Consider the following 18064-nt stretch of genomic DNA (forward strand, 5'->3'; position numbering starts at 1 on the left):
TGATTTTATTCATTTTTAAAAATATTTTTAATGATTTTTATTTTCTTTTATGTTCATTGGTGTTTTGTTTGTGTGAGGGTGTCAGATCTCCTGAAACTGGAGTTACAGAAAGTTGTGAGCTGCCATGTGGGTGCTGGAATTGAGTAGGTCCTCTGGAAGAACAGCCAGTGCTCTTAACCACTAAGCCATCTCTCTAACCCCGATTTTATTCTTAATACTGAATGATACTCTTATCTGTGTTATGTTTATATACATACATTTTCGTCATTCATTTGCTGATGAACACCTTGCCTAATTCCATGACTTAGCTACCATGAATACTACTGAAATAAACATAAATACATAGGTTTTGCTATAGTATGCACAACAGGATTCCTTAATATATATGTATATACTTATCCATTTATTCATATATATATGTATATATATATTTTATTTATATGCTTACCTTAGTATATACATATTTAGCTAGAGCATAAGTCTATTTTTAATTTAGTTACTAATTTAATAAGGAATATATTTAATAAATATATTCTTTTAATAAATATAATGTAATAAAGAATGTATCCAGGAGTATATAAAAAAAATTTTTTTAAAGGAGGCTAAGGCAGAGCAACTGTCAGAAATGAGAATTATCTGGGCTACAAGAGGGAATTCAAGGCAAATATATTAATTTAGTAAAAACTTGTTTCAAAATAAAACTAAAAGAGGCTGAGGATGTAGCCCGATGGTACAGAGCTTGTCTAGTATACACGTGGCTCTGGGTTTGACCTCCCAAAAGAACAAAAAATATAATCAATAAGCAGGCAAATGAACTGGACACTTTTCAAATGACGAAACAAAAGTAGCCAATAAATTCATGAAAAATGTTCAATAACTCTTGTCATCTGAGAAATGCAAGCAAAACTATGGAGGGCTAACCAGATGGCTCAGCAGATAAAGTCAATTGCCACCAAAGCTGATGACCTGAGTTCAGTTGCTGAAATCCTGAAATGTTATAGAGAGCCAACCCCGCCAGCTGTCCTCTGCAGGATATCCACACCTGCAATGTTGGCGTGCACACCTACACACATCGCAAATAAACTGCCTTCTTCTGGCCTCATGGACACCAAGCACAGAGTGGTGCACTTAAATACAAGTAGGAAAACTGCCCATGCACATAAGACAAAGGAAAAAAACTATATGAGAGTTGGCATGGTGGCACACACCTGTCATCTCAGTATTTGGGAAGCAAGCAGAGGCAGGAGGACTGCTGTCAATTCATAGCCACCCTGATCTATGTATTAAGTTCCAATCCAACCTGAGGTACATAGCCGGATTTGTCTCAAAACAACAAAAGAACACTATCTATAGAGATTCTACGTCACTTGGGCAGAACTGTCATTAAGTGTACAAAAACTCGGGTGTAAGATTTGACTCAACAGGTAAAAGCACATACTGCCCTCATAAATGACTCAAACTCAGTTCCTAGCATGCACAGTCACACTCGCTTGGAACTCCAGCTCAAGGAATCCAAAGCCTCTGGCTTCTGGGGACACATACCCACACTGCAGGCACAGGTGCACAAGCACACACAGAGACAATGCAAATAAAATAAGGTCTAGCAAGATGGCTCAGCAGTTTAGAGCACTGGCTGCTTTTCCAAAAGATCCAGGTTTATTCCCAGGGTCCACAACGTTTGTTACCTGAAGCCAAGAAACTCATGAAAAATGAAAGATTCCTTACTTCATGTTGTTTATTTTTTAAAAAAAATAAAAACCAATTTAAAAAGTAAACTTTAGGGGATGGAAACATGGCTCAGCATCATTTACCAACACCCACAAGGTGGTTAAGAACCACATAAAACTGCAGTTCTAGCGGTCCGCATCCTCTTCTGAACTCCTCAGTCAATAGGCACACATACATGCCATCAGAGCCATCATGCAGACATAATAAAAGATTGTTTAAAAGTCAACTTGGGGACTTTTGGAGGGGTAGTTTTTATTTGCTCTGTTTTTTGTTTGTTTGGTTGGTTGGTTGGTTTTGTTTTTTTGTTTTGGTTTTTCGAGACAGGGTTTCTCTGTGTAGTTCTGGCTGTCCTGGAACTCTCTCTGTAGACCAGGCTGGCCTCGAACTCAGAAATCCACCTGCCTCTGCCTTCCAGGTGCTTGTTCTGTTTTTTGAGACAGGGTCTTTGTCATATAACTATGGCTAACCTGGAACTCCCTATATAGACCAGAAACATTAAGAAACACTGAGCGGGGCTGGTGAGATAGCTCAGCAGGTAAGAACACCGGCTGCTCTTCCAAAGGTCCTAGAAACCACATGGTGGCTCACAATCATCTATAGTGTGATCTAACACCCTCTTCTGGCATGCAGGCATACATGCAGATAGAGCACTCATATGTAAAATAAATTAATGAAAAACAAAACATAAACAAGAAAGCATACATGTACAATCCCAGCTCTCAGGAAGCTAACAAGAGGATCACAAACTCAATTCTAACCTGAGCTACACACACAAAAAAGGAGTCGAAATTTTTTAAAATAAAAACTTGAGCCGAGCAGTGGTGGTGCACACCTTTAATCCCAGCACTTGGGAGGCAGAGGCAGGCGGATTTTTGAGTTGGGGCCAGCCTGGTCTACAGAGTGAGTTCCAGGTCAGCCAGGACTACACAGAGAAACCCTGTCTCGAAAAACCAAAACAAAACTTGAAAAGGCAAATGTCTTTCAGCCTATGATTCAAAATATAAAGAGAATTAACCTTTAAAATCTGGAGCCAGCATGGTGGTATACACCTTTAATTCCAGTACCAGGGAAGCAAAAAGTTGGAAGATCTCTGTGAGTTCAAAGCCAGCCTCATCTGTATATCAAGTTCCAGGATAGCTAGGCTTATACAGAGACTCTGCTTCATAAAAACTAAACAAATATTTTTTTGTGTGGAAATGACAGAGTCAATGAAGTGCTTAATATGCAAGCATGTGGACCCTCATTAGATTTACCCAGAGCTGAGGTAAGAAGTCAGGTGTGGTGATGCATACTTGTAATGCCAGACCTGGAGAAACGGAGACGGGGATCCTCACAGCTTGCTGACCAGCCAATTTATCACAGCCAGAAAGCTCCAAATTCAGCCAAGCATATTGTTTCTTCAAAATATGGGGAAGGGTCTGAAGACAAAGCTCAACACTTAAAGAACATTTACTTTTTTCAGAAGACCCAGGTTCAATTTCCAGCACCCACATGATGGCTCACAGCCTTCTGTAACTCCAGTTTCAAAAAAACCAACACCCTCTTCTGGCCTCCACAAGCACCAGGCATGCAAGGCTGGTGGGGTTTATTTTTGTTTTGTTTTGTTTTGTTTTGTTTTGTTTTAAGATTTGTTTATTTTATATATGTGAATACAATGTAGCTATCTTCAGACACACCAGAAGAAAGCATGGGATCCCGTTACAGATGGTTGTGAGCCACCATGTGGTTGCTGGGAATTGAACTCAGGACCTCTGGAAGAGCAATCAGTGCTCTTAACTGCTGAGCCATCCATCTCTCCAGCCCGCAAGACACTGTTACATATAAAATTAAAAAAAAAAAAAAAATTTAGTAAGCCCAGCATAGTGGTACATGCCTTTAATGGCAGCATTCAGGAGGCAGATGCAGGCAGATCTGTGAGTTCAAAGTCAGCCTGGTCTATAGAGAGAGAAATCCAGAACAGTTGGAGCTACATAGTAAGTTCCCATCTCCAAGGACCAAAAAAAGAGGTTGAGTGCTCTAACTCAAGTAACCTGCTGCCACTCTTGACATTATTCTCACCTGTACTATTGCTTTAAATAAAGTTTCTTGCTATTTCTGAAAAGAAAAAGAATAAAAAGCAACTGAAGAAGATACACAATGTTGACTTCTAGCCCCCACCCCAACACATGCATGCACACACACACACACACATATGCACGCACCTCTCTGGCCAGCCTCTGCCTCCTAAAATCTAGCTCGTTTGGAGTTGTGGTTTGGCCTCTGGCCTCTGGCTCTGCCTCCTAAATTCTGGCTGGTTTGGCTTCTCAAAGACTACACTGGACTCCTAGTAAAGAACTGAAGAGGCCAGAGAAATTAGCCAGTTAAGGGCAATCTCTCAAGGCCCCAGAAACAGGGTGTGACCTACAGGAAGCTAGAAAAATGGCCAGATTCCTGCTACATTGAATCTCTACACAGATTCTCAGCTCATTATTGTAACAGGCCTGAGTGAGTAGAAGCTAAGGAAGCTACACTGCAGCATCTAGGATCAAGCCCACAGTGGAAACTATCATGGCCATGAAGTCCTACTCTTTAATGCCACCTGGATAGTCACATGTAATTTCCAACTCTTCTTACAAACGCCGAGCTAGGATCTACATCAACCTAAACTGTCATTCATACCTAGATGTCTGCCCGGCTATCTCTCACCAGATAGAACCTAATCAAGTACATGGTCAAGTTTCTTCTGCCATTTGACCGAGTACTGGCTTAGAGAAGGACAACCGAAACCAAAGGTGACATCATGCTTCCAGGAAAATCTTCCTGCAAAGTATTACAAGCAATACAGTCAGGCACCAAAGTACTTCTAGACAACAGGATTATCTCCCCCCACCCCCACCCCCACCCCCAGACAGGGTTTCTCTTTGTATCCCTGGCCAATCTGGAACTCTCTGTAGACCAGGCTGGCCCTTGAACTACCTGGCTCTGCCTCCTGAGTGCTGGGATTGAAGAACTGCACTACCACTGCCTGGCACATTCTTTATTATCTAGAGATGGTGACATTCTTAAAAGGTATCTGGACTGAAATCACTGTTGAGATGAAGGCACAGGAAGCTGCCCATTCCACTCAGATTCTGAACTATTTCATGATATTAATAACTTCCATGCCTCTCTTTTAGAATAAACTGAGGATATCTGATTAATTAAAATATTAAAAGTAAAGTCTAGAATGATGGAGTAATCCTGTAATTCCAGCACTTGGGAGGTAGAAGCAAGAGGTTCAAGAATTCAAGGCTAACCTGACCTACATAGTGAGTTCAATGACAGCCAGGGATACATGAGACCCTGTCTCAAAAAAACAAAATGAAACAACTAAAAAGAATATAAATGGCAAACTTTACAATATGTATCACCATTCTAACTCCAAATGTTTCATTCCCTTCCTGTTTCTGTGTATGTGCATGTTTTACATACTTGCAAGCTATATAAGCCATTCCCCTTTCACATCCCACCATACTCACAATCTCTTGACAACCACGCTATGACAATAGACTATTTCATTAGGTTCAAAGATCATAACATATTAAAACGTTTTTCAGCTGGACCTAGCAGCACAAGCCTGTAATCCCAGCTACTCAGGAAGCTAAAAGAAGAAGACCTAACAAGTTCAAGGTCTGACTGGACTACAGAGTGATTTCAAGGACAACCTGGGCTATGCAGTGAGGCACCATCTTCATGTAATGGTAGTAGTCTCAAGTACACTGCCTAGCACCCACAAGGTCCTGGGTTGGATTCTAAAGACTGCAAAAGCAGGGAAGCAGGGAAACAAAGAAAGAAAAAACAGAGGATCACAAAGAGAGGAAAATATTTTAAAGCAAACTTTGAAAACACTACTAGAGTCTTGATGTGATAACAACTGCGAAGTAAGTGTGTATTTTATTTTCTTCTCTCCAAGTAAAATGCTCTGGGAAGATTCCTGTACACACAGGCAACAGCATCTTCTGGTCTTCTACACAATGGGCAAATCTTTCCTATCTCTTAAGAGTTTTTGTTGTTTTGTTTTTATTGTTGTCTTTTAGACTGTTAATTTTGTATGTTATGTGCCTGCATGTAAGTATATGTACCACACAGGTGCCTGGTGCCCATGGAAGCCAGGAGAATGTTACACCACCACCACCACCCCCCCAAACTGTAATTACAGACAATTGTGATCAGCTCTACATGGGTGCCATCACTCCAGCCCTTGTCTGTTTTGAGACAGATCTCACCTAAGAGTGGTATCTGGCCCAAAGTTTCACTATATCCCTAGCCTCCCACTCACAACACTTCTGCCATCAGAGCACTATGGTTACAGATGTGTCAGTAACATTTTTTTTTTTACCAGCCTATACCAACCCAGTCCTTGGAAACAGTCCTTGCACTCTTTCTGCTGGATCTCCTCCTCTCAAGTCTCTAGCACCCATCTCTGCTCCTCATGGTGACATGAATGAACCAAGAGCATTAGAATCCCAACTTGGATGGACCCTACTAGCTAGAGCGCCCCTGTGTGCTCAGCTCATTGCATTTCATGTTTTGGATTTTTTGATCTTTTTTATGTTATGCTAGGCAAGTGTTCTACACCAAACTACATTCCCAGCTTTCTACTTCATTTCCAAAGTACAATATACAACCCCACATCTGACTTGAGGTTTCAGTGTGCACTCAGGTCTCTTGGTCTGAGCAGCTCTGTACAACTCCCTATCTGACCCATACTACCTTGACCTAGCTAACTTCTTCATAAAAATGGCAGGCAATGGTGGCACACACCTTTAATCCCAGCACTTGGGAGGCAGAGGCAGGTAGATCTCTGTGAGTTGAAACTAGCTTGGTCTACCAGCGATTTCCAGAAAGAGAGACCTCGTCACAAAACAAAACACAACAATAACAAAAGAATGTTTAAATGTGTACACTCTCAACCCTCTATTTAAACTGATCTCACTAGGCATGGATCTCTGTGACTTCAAGGACAACCTGGACTACATACAGAGACCCTGGTTCCAAAATAATAAACAAAAAACAAAAAGTAAATAAACTTTGCTCTCACTTCAGGATCCCCATAGTGGCATGGGGGGGGGGGTGTTCACTGTATCTTTTTATTCCTCTTTCCACTGTGGCCACTTGGAATAAATCTTCTTTTTCAGCTTCCCATTTTTAATTTGGCTCCTTAATCAGCTTACTAAAGGTGAGCGGCCACACAGGACTTGGAGCACATATTTTAACATTTTTTTCAAAATAAGAGAATAAAGGCTTTTAGAAACTGGGCAGTGGTGGCACACACCTTTAATCCCAGTACTCAGGAGCCAGAGGCAGGGGACGTCTGTAAGTTTCAGGACACACAGTTATGTTCAGTCAGGACAGTCAGTTTCCTGTCTTTAAAAAAAGGAAGGAAAAAAGGAGAGCAAGAAGATGACGAAGGCGACTTTCTTTTGTTTCAAACCAACAGATTCAGATGCCAAACATTTAAAGCAATGCCCCAAAATTAGACCCCTACTTTAGCACACAGCCTCCAGTCAACAGGCAAATGGTGACGCTCTAACCATACAAGACTTACAGGACCCAAGAGCAGAGTCCTAATCTGCGCACACACAACTAGGCTCAGCAAGCTTGGTTTTCCAGCACAGAGCAAATGAAGAGTGAGAATACCACAAGAAAAAGGAAGCTGGAGCGGGCCAAGTCCACAGCCAGCCACGGCCCTGGGCACTCAGGTAAGGCTGTGCGTACCATTAATCCCCGCACTAGGTTGGAAAGGCAAGTAGGGCTGATCTAGAGAATGACACCCTGTCTCAAAAGTAAAACAAACAGAAATGAACCACTGATGCCCATAGTAGAAGTTCCTATGAACTCAAGGCTAGTATGGTCTACAGAGCAAGTCCTAGAAAAATCAAAAAATACAATACCAAACTTGGAAAAGAAAGTGTGCGGGAAGAAGACATGGAAAAGAAATCAAACATATAAATATATTCAGGGATTAGAGATATCTACCAAAACACTATATCCTTTCATGGGGCGGGGCGGGGGGTGCTTTTGGAGACAGTTTTACCACATACCCCTACATGATCTGGAACTTTGTGTAAACTGAACTAAGCCTGAACTTGTGGCTGTCCTCCTGCATCTGCCTCCCAAGTGCTGAGAAGACAGGGATGTGATACCACTCAAGCATGCTACTCCTTTTTTAACTGAAATATAAATCTGAATACTAACAGGACATTTATTAACTGAAATAAAATGTTCATAGAACTGCTTCAAAGTAATTGCCAATGGGATAGGCCAAGATAGAAGTACAAGTGAAGCAAGGTACAAGAGAAGGTAACTGTATGCTGGGATGCAGCAATGTTCACCACAGTACTGGCTCTGCTTTCTGATTTGTCTTTTCTAAGACAGTTATCTCCCAGTGTCACTTAGGCCAACCTGGAACTGGCTATGTCCCCCAGACTGGCGCTGAATTCATGATCCTCTTGCCTCAACCTGAGACTACAGATGTCCATCACACAGTCACCTTCCTCATACCTCATCTACTTAAACAGAGTTGAAAAAGTTTCCATAATGAAAAGCCTAAAACACCTATCAGTGTCTCTGTTTATATACTAGGAATCAATCAAGCACTCTCTTCCCTCACACCTTAAAAAAAGATAGGGTCTTGCTAGCCTGAGTCCCAAGTGCTGAGATTAAAGTTATGCACCAGCATTGGAACTAAGGACTATCTTTCAGGATGCACATTAAGTATTGGCAACCTGTCAAAAGAACTAGTAAGAATGATTACCAGACAGAAGGCAGATGTATGTATACCATGTGCAAGCAGTGCCATGGAGTCCAACAGAGGATGTCAGATCCCCTAGACTTAGAGTTATAGGTGGTTGTGAGCCACCATGGGAACTGAACCTAGGTCTTCAAGAAAAGCACCAAGTGCTCTTAACCACTGAGCCATCTCTCCAGCCCATGCTTTTTTTAATTTTGAGCCACTTATTTTAAAAAACCAAACCAAGCCCAATGCTTGGGAGGCAGAGACAAGCAGATCTCTGTGAACTAGAGGCCAGCCTGGTCTACATAGTGAGCACCAGGACAGCCAAAGCTACAAGGAGAAATCCTGTCTCCAAAAATCAAACTGTAACTAAATTTGAGTACCTGTATTTGTATTCAGTCCCTGCCCCTGCATTTCTAGTCCAAGCCTATGCCCATTCCCTGCTCTGATGAGCTGCTCCCCAGAGAGAAACCAGAACAGTCCTCCTAAAATGTCACTCCTGTCCACAACCCTTTCAGTGGCACTGCTTTATAGTTCCTCCATGGCCTCTGATCAGTTCCTGCCCTGATTTAGGCCCTCTCTTTCCCAAGTTGATTATGGTCATAGTATTGCATCATAGCAATAGAAGCCTAACTAAGACACAGGCAAAAGCTACAGATAATACCTCATCTTATAAATTAAAAAAAGGAGGCTGGGAATATGGCTCAATTAAGAGCACTCACTGCTCTTGCAGAGGACTGGAGTTCAAGTCTAAGCACCCAGGCTGAATAGCCAACAACCACTTGTAACTCCAATTCCTGGGGATCTGACATCCTTTTCTAGACACCGCAGGCACCTGCATTTATGTGCATATTGTCACACAGAAACATTACATAAAGAGGAAGTGACTGAACGGCTCAGTGACTAAAAGCAACTACTGCTTTTGCAAAGGACATGGATTCAGCCACCAGCACCCACATGGCAGCTCACAACTACCTGTTACTCCAGTTCCAGAGGATCCAACACCATGCAAGCACATGGTGCACATACATTCATTCTCTCCCTCTCTTTCTCTCTCTCTCTCTTTCTCTTTCTCTCTCTCTCTGTGTGTGTGTGTGTGTGAGAGAGAGAGACACACACACACAACATGCAAAATAAATATTAAAAAATATGATAAAAACTAAATAAGTCAATGTTTTTTCAAGACAGGGCTCTCAGTGTAACCCTGACTATACTAGAACTCACTCTATAGACCAAGATGGCCTCAAACTTAAAGATCCACCTGTCTCTGCCTCCAGAGTGCTGGGATTAAAGGCATGCACCACTACAACCTGGCAACAAATCAATTTTTAAAACATAATACTCAAGCTAGAGATGGAGTTCAACTAGGCAGAGTGCTTGCCTACCATATACTAGCCCCTAGGCTTGACCCCTACCACCACACAAAACCTGTCCTGGTAGAATGCATCTATGATCCAAGTACTCAAGAAGTGGAGACAGAAGAATCATAACTCCACTGTCACTCTTTATGGAACTGTAAGCCAACCTGTATTACATGAGACCCTGTACTGTGAGTGACTGTCCTCTGAGCCAAGCAAACATCTTAGGGCATTCAGCTATGTTCTTGCAGGAGATCAATTGAGTTTGCTGATGGTTTATACCCCCAAATAGAGCGGTAAAGAGGGATACCACATTCTCACACAACTCTACCTTAATTGCATGTTGCATGGGGGTGGGAGAGAGAATATATACAGGTGGCTGAAGACTGAAGCAAAAGTCTACATCTATGCAGCTATGCAAAAGCCTCCATCCCTGCTGGGGAAAGGCTCTCTCCTGCTATGGCCTGTTAGAGAGCAGCCACAGCCCTGGAAGTAATCCCTCACCTATTATTAGTAAGGAAACCCAATAAAAAATTATTGGCTCACCAGACTGAATACTGGCAAAACCATGTCTCAGTTTGTTGTTGGGACCTTTGAAAAAGGAATGTTGTTCATGCCTCCTCCTGAATTGGGGCACAAAGGTACTTTGCACCTAGAGCATTAGGAAACCAAGAATACTAAACACACAGGCACACAGGGACTGCTCCTCAAAAAACAAAAAACAAACAAACAAACAACAACAAAAAAAAAACCTGTTTTCCTGCCAAAAGGCTGGGAGTAGATATTGTTAAGGACCTGGGGTCTTTTTGCTGTCTGTATAGGCAGACCTCACCCAAATCCGTAGTCTCTCTCCCTAGGACTTTATCTTTAGCGCCAGTTATCAGACCCATCCTTGGGGGAGATGTCACATGAACCCATACGTGGTCACGTGTACTTTGTAAAGGAGTTTCTAAGTAGTCACAACTCAGGCTTCATTGTGCACCTGGAACTAAAATGACTGTTGCCTGGAAACCTGGAATGGGAATGACTGTTGTACTGTGCTTTAAATACGCTGTCGATGAACCACCTGGCATCAGACTCCCCAAGTCTGACCCGGATTGATAGTCAATCGGAATCCAGTTCTCATTCTCACCTCTTTAGTTTGCTTCCCTGCCTGAACACCTGCAGGGTCCCCTTTACTCCTACAAAGGGATTTTAGCAAAACCCTGTCTCACAAAAACATCATACAATAAAAAGTCAAATGCAGTGGTGTATGCATTCAGAAGGCAGAAACGTAAGTACTATGAATTTAAGAGTATCGTGATATAAACAGGAACACCTATGCCAGGTGGGGAGCTACAGTCACACCTCAACACCATCACTTCCCCAAATCCTCAAAACATAACTACAAGCTAAGTGACTGTAAAGCAGAATCAAACAAACTGTTATAACACACAGAGGCAGAAGCAGGAAATCAGGGTGCCAGCCTCCACTCTGGCAATGACCCTCACACAACCAAAGTATCCACAGATGCCCTACAATGTTACAGCTGAAGGACAAGCACCAGCATCACTGCTGCTGGCCTGGTGAGCCACTAAGCACTCCTATCACAACCATTCAGTTACTCTGTCACACTCACACACACAAATAAATGTGAAAAGCTTATTCTTTATTTAATTATTTATTTGGTTTTTCAAGGCAAGGTTTCTTTGTGTAGCCCTGGCTGTCCTGAAATTCACTCTGTAGACCAGGCTGGCCTTAAACTCATAAGAGATCTGCCTCTTCCTCCTGAGTGCTAGGATTAAAGGTATGCACCATCACCACCCAGCCTTTTCTTTTTTAATTTCTTATTTTTGTTTTACATGCACTGGTGTTTTAGCCTGCATGTATGTCTGTGTGAGGTTGTCAGATCTTGGAGTTATAGACAGTTGTGAGCTATCATGTGGTGCTGGGAATTAAACCCAGGTCCTCTGGAAGAGCAGTCAGTGCTCTTAACTGCCTAGCCATCTCTCCAGCCTGTAAAAAAAAAAAAAATTTAAGGACATTCATTATAGCATTATTAGTAAAGATAAAAAATAAATCACAATTAGTTTAAAAGCCATACATCTAGGCTTTCACATACTGTTACGTTTTTAAAAGGTAAAGTACATCTGTGTTAAAACCAAACAAGATATTACACAGGCAGTGGTGGTGCATGCCTTTAATCCCAGTACTCAGGAGGCAGAGCCAGGCTGAGTACACCTACACACAAGTAACACAAGTAAATCCTTTTAAGTTACAGCACAAACCAGGTGTGGTGGCCCATCCCTCAAGTGGATCTCTGAGTTCAAGGCCAGCCTGGTCTACATAGACCAAGGGTATATAGAGAGACCCTGTCTCAAAAAACAAAAACAAGCAAAACTTGTTTTTAGGAAATAAAATTAGATTCAATTCCACCACATGGAAAGTGTCTTCAACTACAAAGTGAATTCAAGGGCAGTCTATGCCATGCTGTCTCAAAATGACTGATGATGATGATAAATAAACAACACTAAAGATTAAGAAGCCAGGCGTTTATGGAACACTCCTTTAATTTCAGCAGGGGCAGGTGGATCTGAGTTCAAGACCAGCCTGGTCCACAAAGTGAGTTCCAGGACAGCCAGTGATAAGCAGAAAATCCCTGTCTCAAGGGAAAATAGTAATGACTTAAAAATCAAATACAGTCTGGGTCTAGAGTTGAGTGGCAGAGAAAATGCTCTCCTGGCATCAGGAGAGCCTATAACCCTAGGTTTGATCTCCAGAGCACTGGGGGGGGGGGGGGGGGGAGATATCAAACTACAACAATAGAATAATAACTTTCAGAAAGTCAGGAAGCAGCTCAGTGGTAAAGTCCTTCCTAAGTATTTGGGACATTTCCTTGAGACAAAAGCCTTGGAACCATACTGGTCTCAAGTCCTCGCTGATCCTGGACATACATTTAAACACACACACACCTTCAAATTGACTTCCAAGCAGGCATTTCCTGTTTAACCAAATTTTTTCTTCAAGTGTGATAGTAGTGAACTAAGTATATCTATATTTTTAGACATTCCAAAAGGTTCAATGCCATTAAGACTTATTTTTAGTTTGAGTTTTTTGTTTGTTTGCTTGTTTTGAGACAGAGTCCCATCTCAAATGCCTTGAACTTTTGACATTGCTGAGGATGACCTAAACTGGTCTCCCTGCCTCTACCACCAGAGTGCTGAGATCACAGGCATGCATCTAGACCTCTCAACTGAGCTACATCCTCAGTTCCGCTGTCTATATATGCAGCTACTAGAAAATATATTTCACCCAGAAGGAAAAGAGAGAGTCTAGAAAGCAAGAAAGGTAGGCCAAATTCCAAAGACAATGCTTCACACCAGGCCAAGAAAATGTCCATTCTAGCTAACAGGTGAACAGAGTGTAAGAGTTAAATGCTCACTTTCTATTACTGGAAGTACACAGATAATCCCTACAGCTGGTGAATAAAGACATAACCAGCATATATTCAGAAACATATGGAAACATCAAGTTGCTGCTGTCATTGTAGAAGTAATGTCTCTTAGCCCTGACTTTTTAAATTATATGTGTATATATTCTAAAAAACAAAAAGATTTTAGTTTTGGAGGTTGGTGCTTGGTTTTTGGTGGTGGTTGGTTTACTTTTGTTTTTCAGGACAATTTTTCTCTGTGTAGTTCTGGCTGTCCTAGAACTCCCTCTAAAGACCAGGCTGGCCTTGAACTTAGAAATCTGCCTGCCTCTGCCTCCTAAGTGCCAGAACTACAAGAGTGACCCACCACATCTGAATGCTTTTACTCTTTGAGACAAATTCTAATACTGTACCCCAGGCTAACCCAGGTTATGATCTTCCTGCTTCAGCTTCCATGTCCTAAAATCATTATTATGTACTTCCACACCCAATTAAAATGTAATACTAAAGAAAGAAAAAAAAAAAAAACCAGGCACAGTAATACACACTTGTAACCCCATGAAGATCAGGAGTTCAAGGCCAGCATTAGAGATCTAGCGAATCAGAGGTCAGCCTGGGACACAGGAAAAGACCCTATCTCAAAAAACAAACAAACATAGGGCTGGGAGAGATAACTCAGAAGTTAGAGCCTTGTTGCTGTTTCAGAGGCCTAGGGTTCAACTCCCAGGATCTACTTGATGGTTTATAACCACCCTAACTCCAGTTCCACGGTTCCACTGCCTCCACTGACACCTGACACAAAATACAGAATGTAAAACATTCATACACATAACATTATACATAAAGGCAAAACATTCATGCACATAAAATTAGGTAATTTTTTAATCTTAATAAAAAGATATACCGGGCAGTGGTGGCACACGCCTTTAACCCCAGCACTTGGGAGGCAGAGGCAGGTGGATTTCTGAGTTCGAGGCCAGCCTGGTCTACAGAGTGAGTCCAGGACAGCCAGGACTACACAGAGAAACCCTGTCTCGAAAAAACAAACAAACAAAAAAAAGATACATATTAGCCACCCTATTAAGTACAGATTTTGTTTTGGAAGGCCCTCCTGCTGTTGGAAGATAACATTTTTGCTGAGACAAAAGCCCTATGCATCAGACACCAGTTGGATCCTGTGACTGGGACATACATTTAACTCTAAGAAGTGAAGAGCCCACACTGATCTACAGAATAGAGAATAGGAGATATATTAATAAACCTCTCCACTACCTAAGTAGTTCTCAGTGCGAAAAGGTATTGGAGCTGGGGTAGAGGGAAGATGGGGATACAATCATGACACACACATAAATACACATTTAGGTAAGTTTCTTAAGTGTCAGCTCTACTGGGTTAATCATCCCACAATTTGTGAACCCTAACCAATAAATACTTCAAGATTCAATGAGGATGAACCCATGCTGATGCAATTCCACAGTACTGTATTACACACAAAGGCCCCTCACCCTGTCATGTACTTCCAGTATAAACACTTAAAATCATAAATCCACACAGGTGTCACACATGGTTTAAAGCAAGCATGGGCTCTGTAGACACAGAGCCTGGGTCTTCTAATGCATCAAACCCTTTGTAATCCTGGGGCGATGTGTCAGTTGCCTCACCTGCAAAAGGGATACCAGAGAACCTACATAAGACTACTGTCATGTTTACACACTACAATATGCACAAAATGCATACAGCGGGGCTGGGACCAGGCCACACACAATCTATGTAATTTGCCTGTAAAATCAAAGACACTGGAGGTCACTGACACCTTTTTCTGAGGGTGAGAGGAGTAGGTTTGAAATAAACTAAGACTGGGCTAGCTTTGAACAGGCAATCCTCCTGTCTTGGCCTCCCAAGTGCTAGGATAACAAGCATGCTCTACCACAATCAGCTTCCTCAATCAGTATAAATAAATGTGTCTAGCATTGAAAAATGGCAAAGCTTCGGGCTAGAAAGACAGCTCAGCGGTAAAAGCACTGGCTACTCTTCCAAAGGTCCTGAGTTCAATTCCCAGCAACCACATACTGGCACACAATCATCTTAAATAGAATTGGATGCCCTCTTCTGTCATGCATGCGCTCATGCAAACAGAGCACTTGTATACATAAATAAGTCTTTAAAAAGCAAAGAAAAATGGCCGGGCCTACAACTGACCTCTGCAGTCTTACTGTCTTCATCTACTAAATAGGAAATAACAATACTGACTACAGGAGTCATTATACAAACTGTATGGGGTAACTTCTCTGAGGGGTTTGAACAACATCTGAAACACAACTGCTCGATAAATGATTGAGAATCACCATGTATCTCCTTCCTCACACTCCTGGAAATGACTTAGATTATCTCATATACGTTTGTGTTCTTGGTGCCTAAGTCAGTTCTTGAACATGGTAAGTACTCAAGAAATCCTCCTTCCATTAGATCTGAAAACTAGCCATTCACTTACACGAATACCCCTCAAAAAGGCGAGAAAGGAAAAAGAAAGAAACGCAACGACCATACATTATGAGGTACACTGTACTGCTAAGCCTATGCACCGTATGTGCCAGCTTTTCAGTACACCTCCACTTTCTGAGGTCTGGAAGTCCCAAAAGCTAACTATTCCCGCGGCTAATTTTGGAGGAAAACTGTAAGGTTATACTTTCTTCCAAACCGGCCCCGTACTTCGGCCCTACGAACACAACACTAGCGCGTTCTGAGGACCCCGGACTCCTGCCGGTCTTTCCCAGCTCCGGGAAGACAGCGGTCCCTCTCGCCCGGGCATAACCTTTACGCCGCAAAAACCAGGAAGCAAACTATCCCGCAGAAAGAGCAGAGGGAAGGCCACCACGCGAACAAAAGACCGCTAATTCGCCGTCCCCGGCCGCTTTAGTGCCATCGGTGAATAAACTTGGGTCCGCAGACGTTCCTCTGTCGAGCGTGCTGCCCGTGCTCACCCTGCTGCAGCGGCTTTGTGCGCGGGAGACGCGCGGGACCGGCCAACTTTTCCTTAAAGATGGTGCCACGCTCTCGCGGCGAGTGAAAGGTCACGGCGCGGGGCAGCAGACGCAGGCCCGCCTCACCTCCTGCGCGCACAAGTTGGCCCGCTCCACTTTGCCTTTTGTCTCCGCCACCCCCTCTCCGACCCGACCGCAGTCGAGCTCCGGGCTGTGGGACGCGGAGCCGCGGCCTCCTACCGTCTGCCGCGCTGCTGCCGCTGCTGCCGCCGCCGCCGCCGCTGCTCAGGCCCGCCGTGCACAAAGCGCGCCGGCGGAGCGCGGGCCGGACGCTGGGGCCTCGGCGCCACCCGGCCCGAGGCAGCGGGGGCGCGCGGCCCCACCCAGCTCGCGGTTCACTTGGGTTCCTGTCCCCTCGCCGCGGCTGTTGCCATCATGATCGTGGCCTGCGCCCCAGCGCGGAAAGCTAGCCCCGCACCTCACCTCAGCATCCGCGGCGGCCATGGCCCGGGCCCGCAGCGTGGCCCCGCCCCTCCCGCGCGCCATCGCCCCGCCCGCGCCTCGCGGCCTAGGGCCGGGGCGGGGCTGGCTGGCCACTCCTGCGCCTGCGTGAGCACCCGCGGCTGCGCACCGGGACCCAGCCGAGCGGCGCCTGCGTCTAGAGGCGAGGCCAGGTGGCGCCTGCGCGTTGAAACTCAACCTGTCCTGGAGCTGAGAGTTCACCAATAGGAGCTACTCGGTTTCCCGTTTCCTTGGTTTCGCTGCCTCTCATTTACCTGCAATCCACCAATATTACTTGGAAAGTTTCAGAAATAAGCTAGCCCTACCTTTCAAGTTAGGCGCCGTTCTGAGTTAGCCGAGAAAACCTAGTTTCTTCTTGGTTCCGCTGGGTGCTGGCTGACCACCCTTTTGTACCGCTTGTTTACACTACACGCTACAACTGGCTTGTTGACTGTCAATAGCCCACTGAGTTTCTGCACTACTAACTTGAGTCCTGACAACCCTTATTCTATTTAATAGTGGCCCCAAGGTGCAAGGAAGGTGATGAGACCTTTCCAAAACGCTAGAGAACCATAAAGTGCTCCCTTTAAGCGAAAAGGCAAGAGATTTCAATAAATAAGTTCAACGATGGAGTAGCCAAGAGAAGAACCCTAAGAACTCACTTCCGATGAAATTATGAATGAAATCTATGCTAGTTCTGCTGTCGAACTTCACACTGCAAAAGTTCCGGCCACAGGGCATAAGTGCTAAGATGGAAAGGAGTTAGATTTGTAGATAAAGAGGATGAAAAAATGTGTTTCAGTGATGAGCACACATTCTGACAGAAGCATTGAGGCTCTATGAAGACTTCTGAAAGATGGCACCTTAAAAAAGGGGAGACACCAAGCCATTTTATTGCAAGTGAGAGATGGCTATATGGAGAAGGGTCTGACTCTGTGTGTGTGTGTGTGTGTGTGTGTTGGAAAGGTTGCTTATACAATTGAAGTTTTGCCATATCTCTAACAGACTTGGAAAAAAGGCAATAAGGTGAAAGTGCTTAGAGAACTTCCACCATCTGAGGAAGATGAAGAAGAAACTGAAGCAGAGAGCAGAGGCAGGAATGTATGCATGAGTAAAGGTTGCTAGAATGTTTCAAATTTCAAAAATATTAAAGGACAAATTATGGGATATGTTTCTAAGATGCAATACAGTAGTAAAGTCACCAGTAAGCCAAACATGGAGGCATACACCTCTAATCCCAGCACTAGGTCCCTGAGCTACATAGAGAGACTCTGTTAACAAACAAACAAATAAAAAGGCAAATGATATAAAGGGATAAGCCCAAGACTTCACA

The 18064-nt window shown here is 43.5% G+C and overlaps 1 protein-coding gene across 8 annotated transcripts in view; it reads right to left on the reverse strand.

The window, feature by feature from the left end:
• Positions 1-16797, reverse strand: part of Ehmt1 (euchromatic histone lysine methyltransferase 1) — a 137378-nt gene extending 120581 nt beyond the window's left edge. For 6 of the 8 annotated variants that reach the window (XM_034505488.2, XM_034505490.2, XM_034505487.2 and 3 more), the window contains exon 1: positions 16714-16797. In XM_034505488.2, coding sequence (XP_034361379.2) covers positions 16714-16776 — 63 coding nt within the window. In that variant the 5' untranslated portion in view covers positions 16777-16797. Of the gene's footprint in view, positions 1-16230; positions 16249-16713 lie in introns of those variants that run through there. The other 2 variants (XM_076937507.1, XM_076937508.1) reach the window with 2 other exon arrangements.
• Positions 16798-18064: the final 1267 nt, after the last annotated feature.

The sequence above is a fragment of the Arvicanthis niloticus genome, chromosome 6, assembly GCF_011762505.2.
Source record: "Arvicanthis niloticus isolate mArvNil1 chromosome 6, mArvNil1.pat.X, whole genome shotgun sequence".
In the NCBI taxonomy this organism is placed as follows: domain Eukaryota; kingdom Metazoa; phylum Chordata; class Mammalia; order Rodentia; family Muridae; genus Arvicanthis; species Arvicanthis niloticus.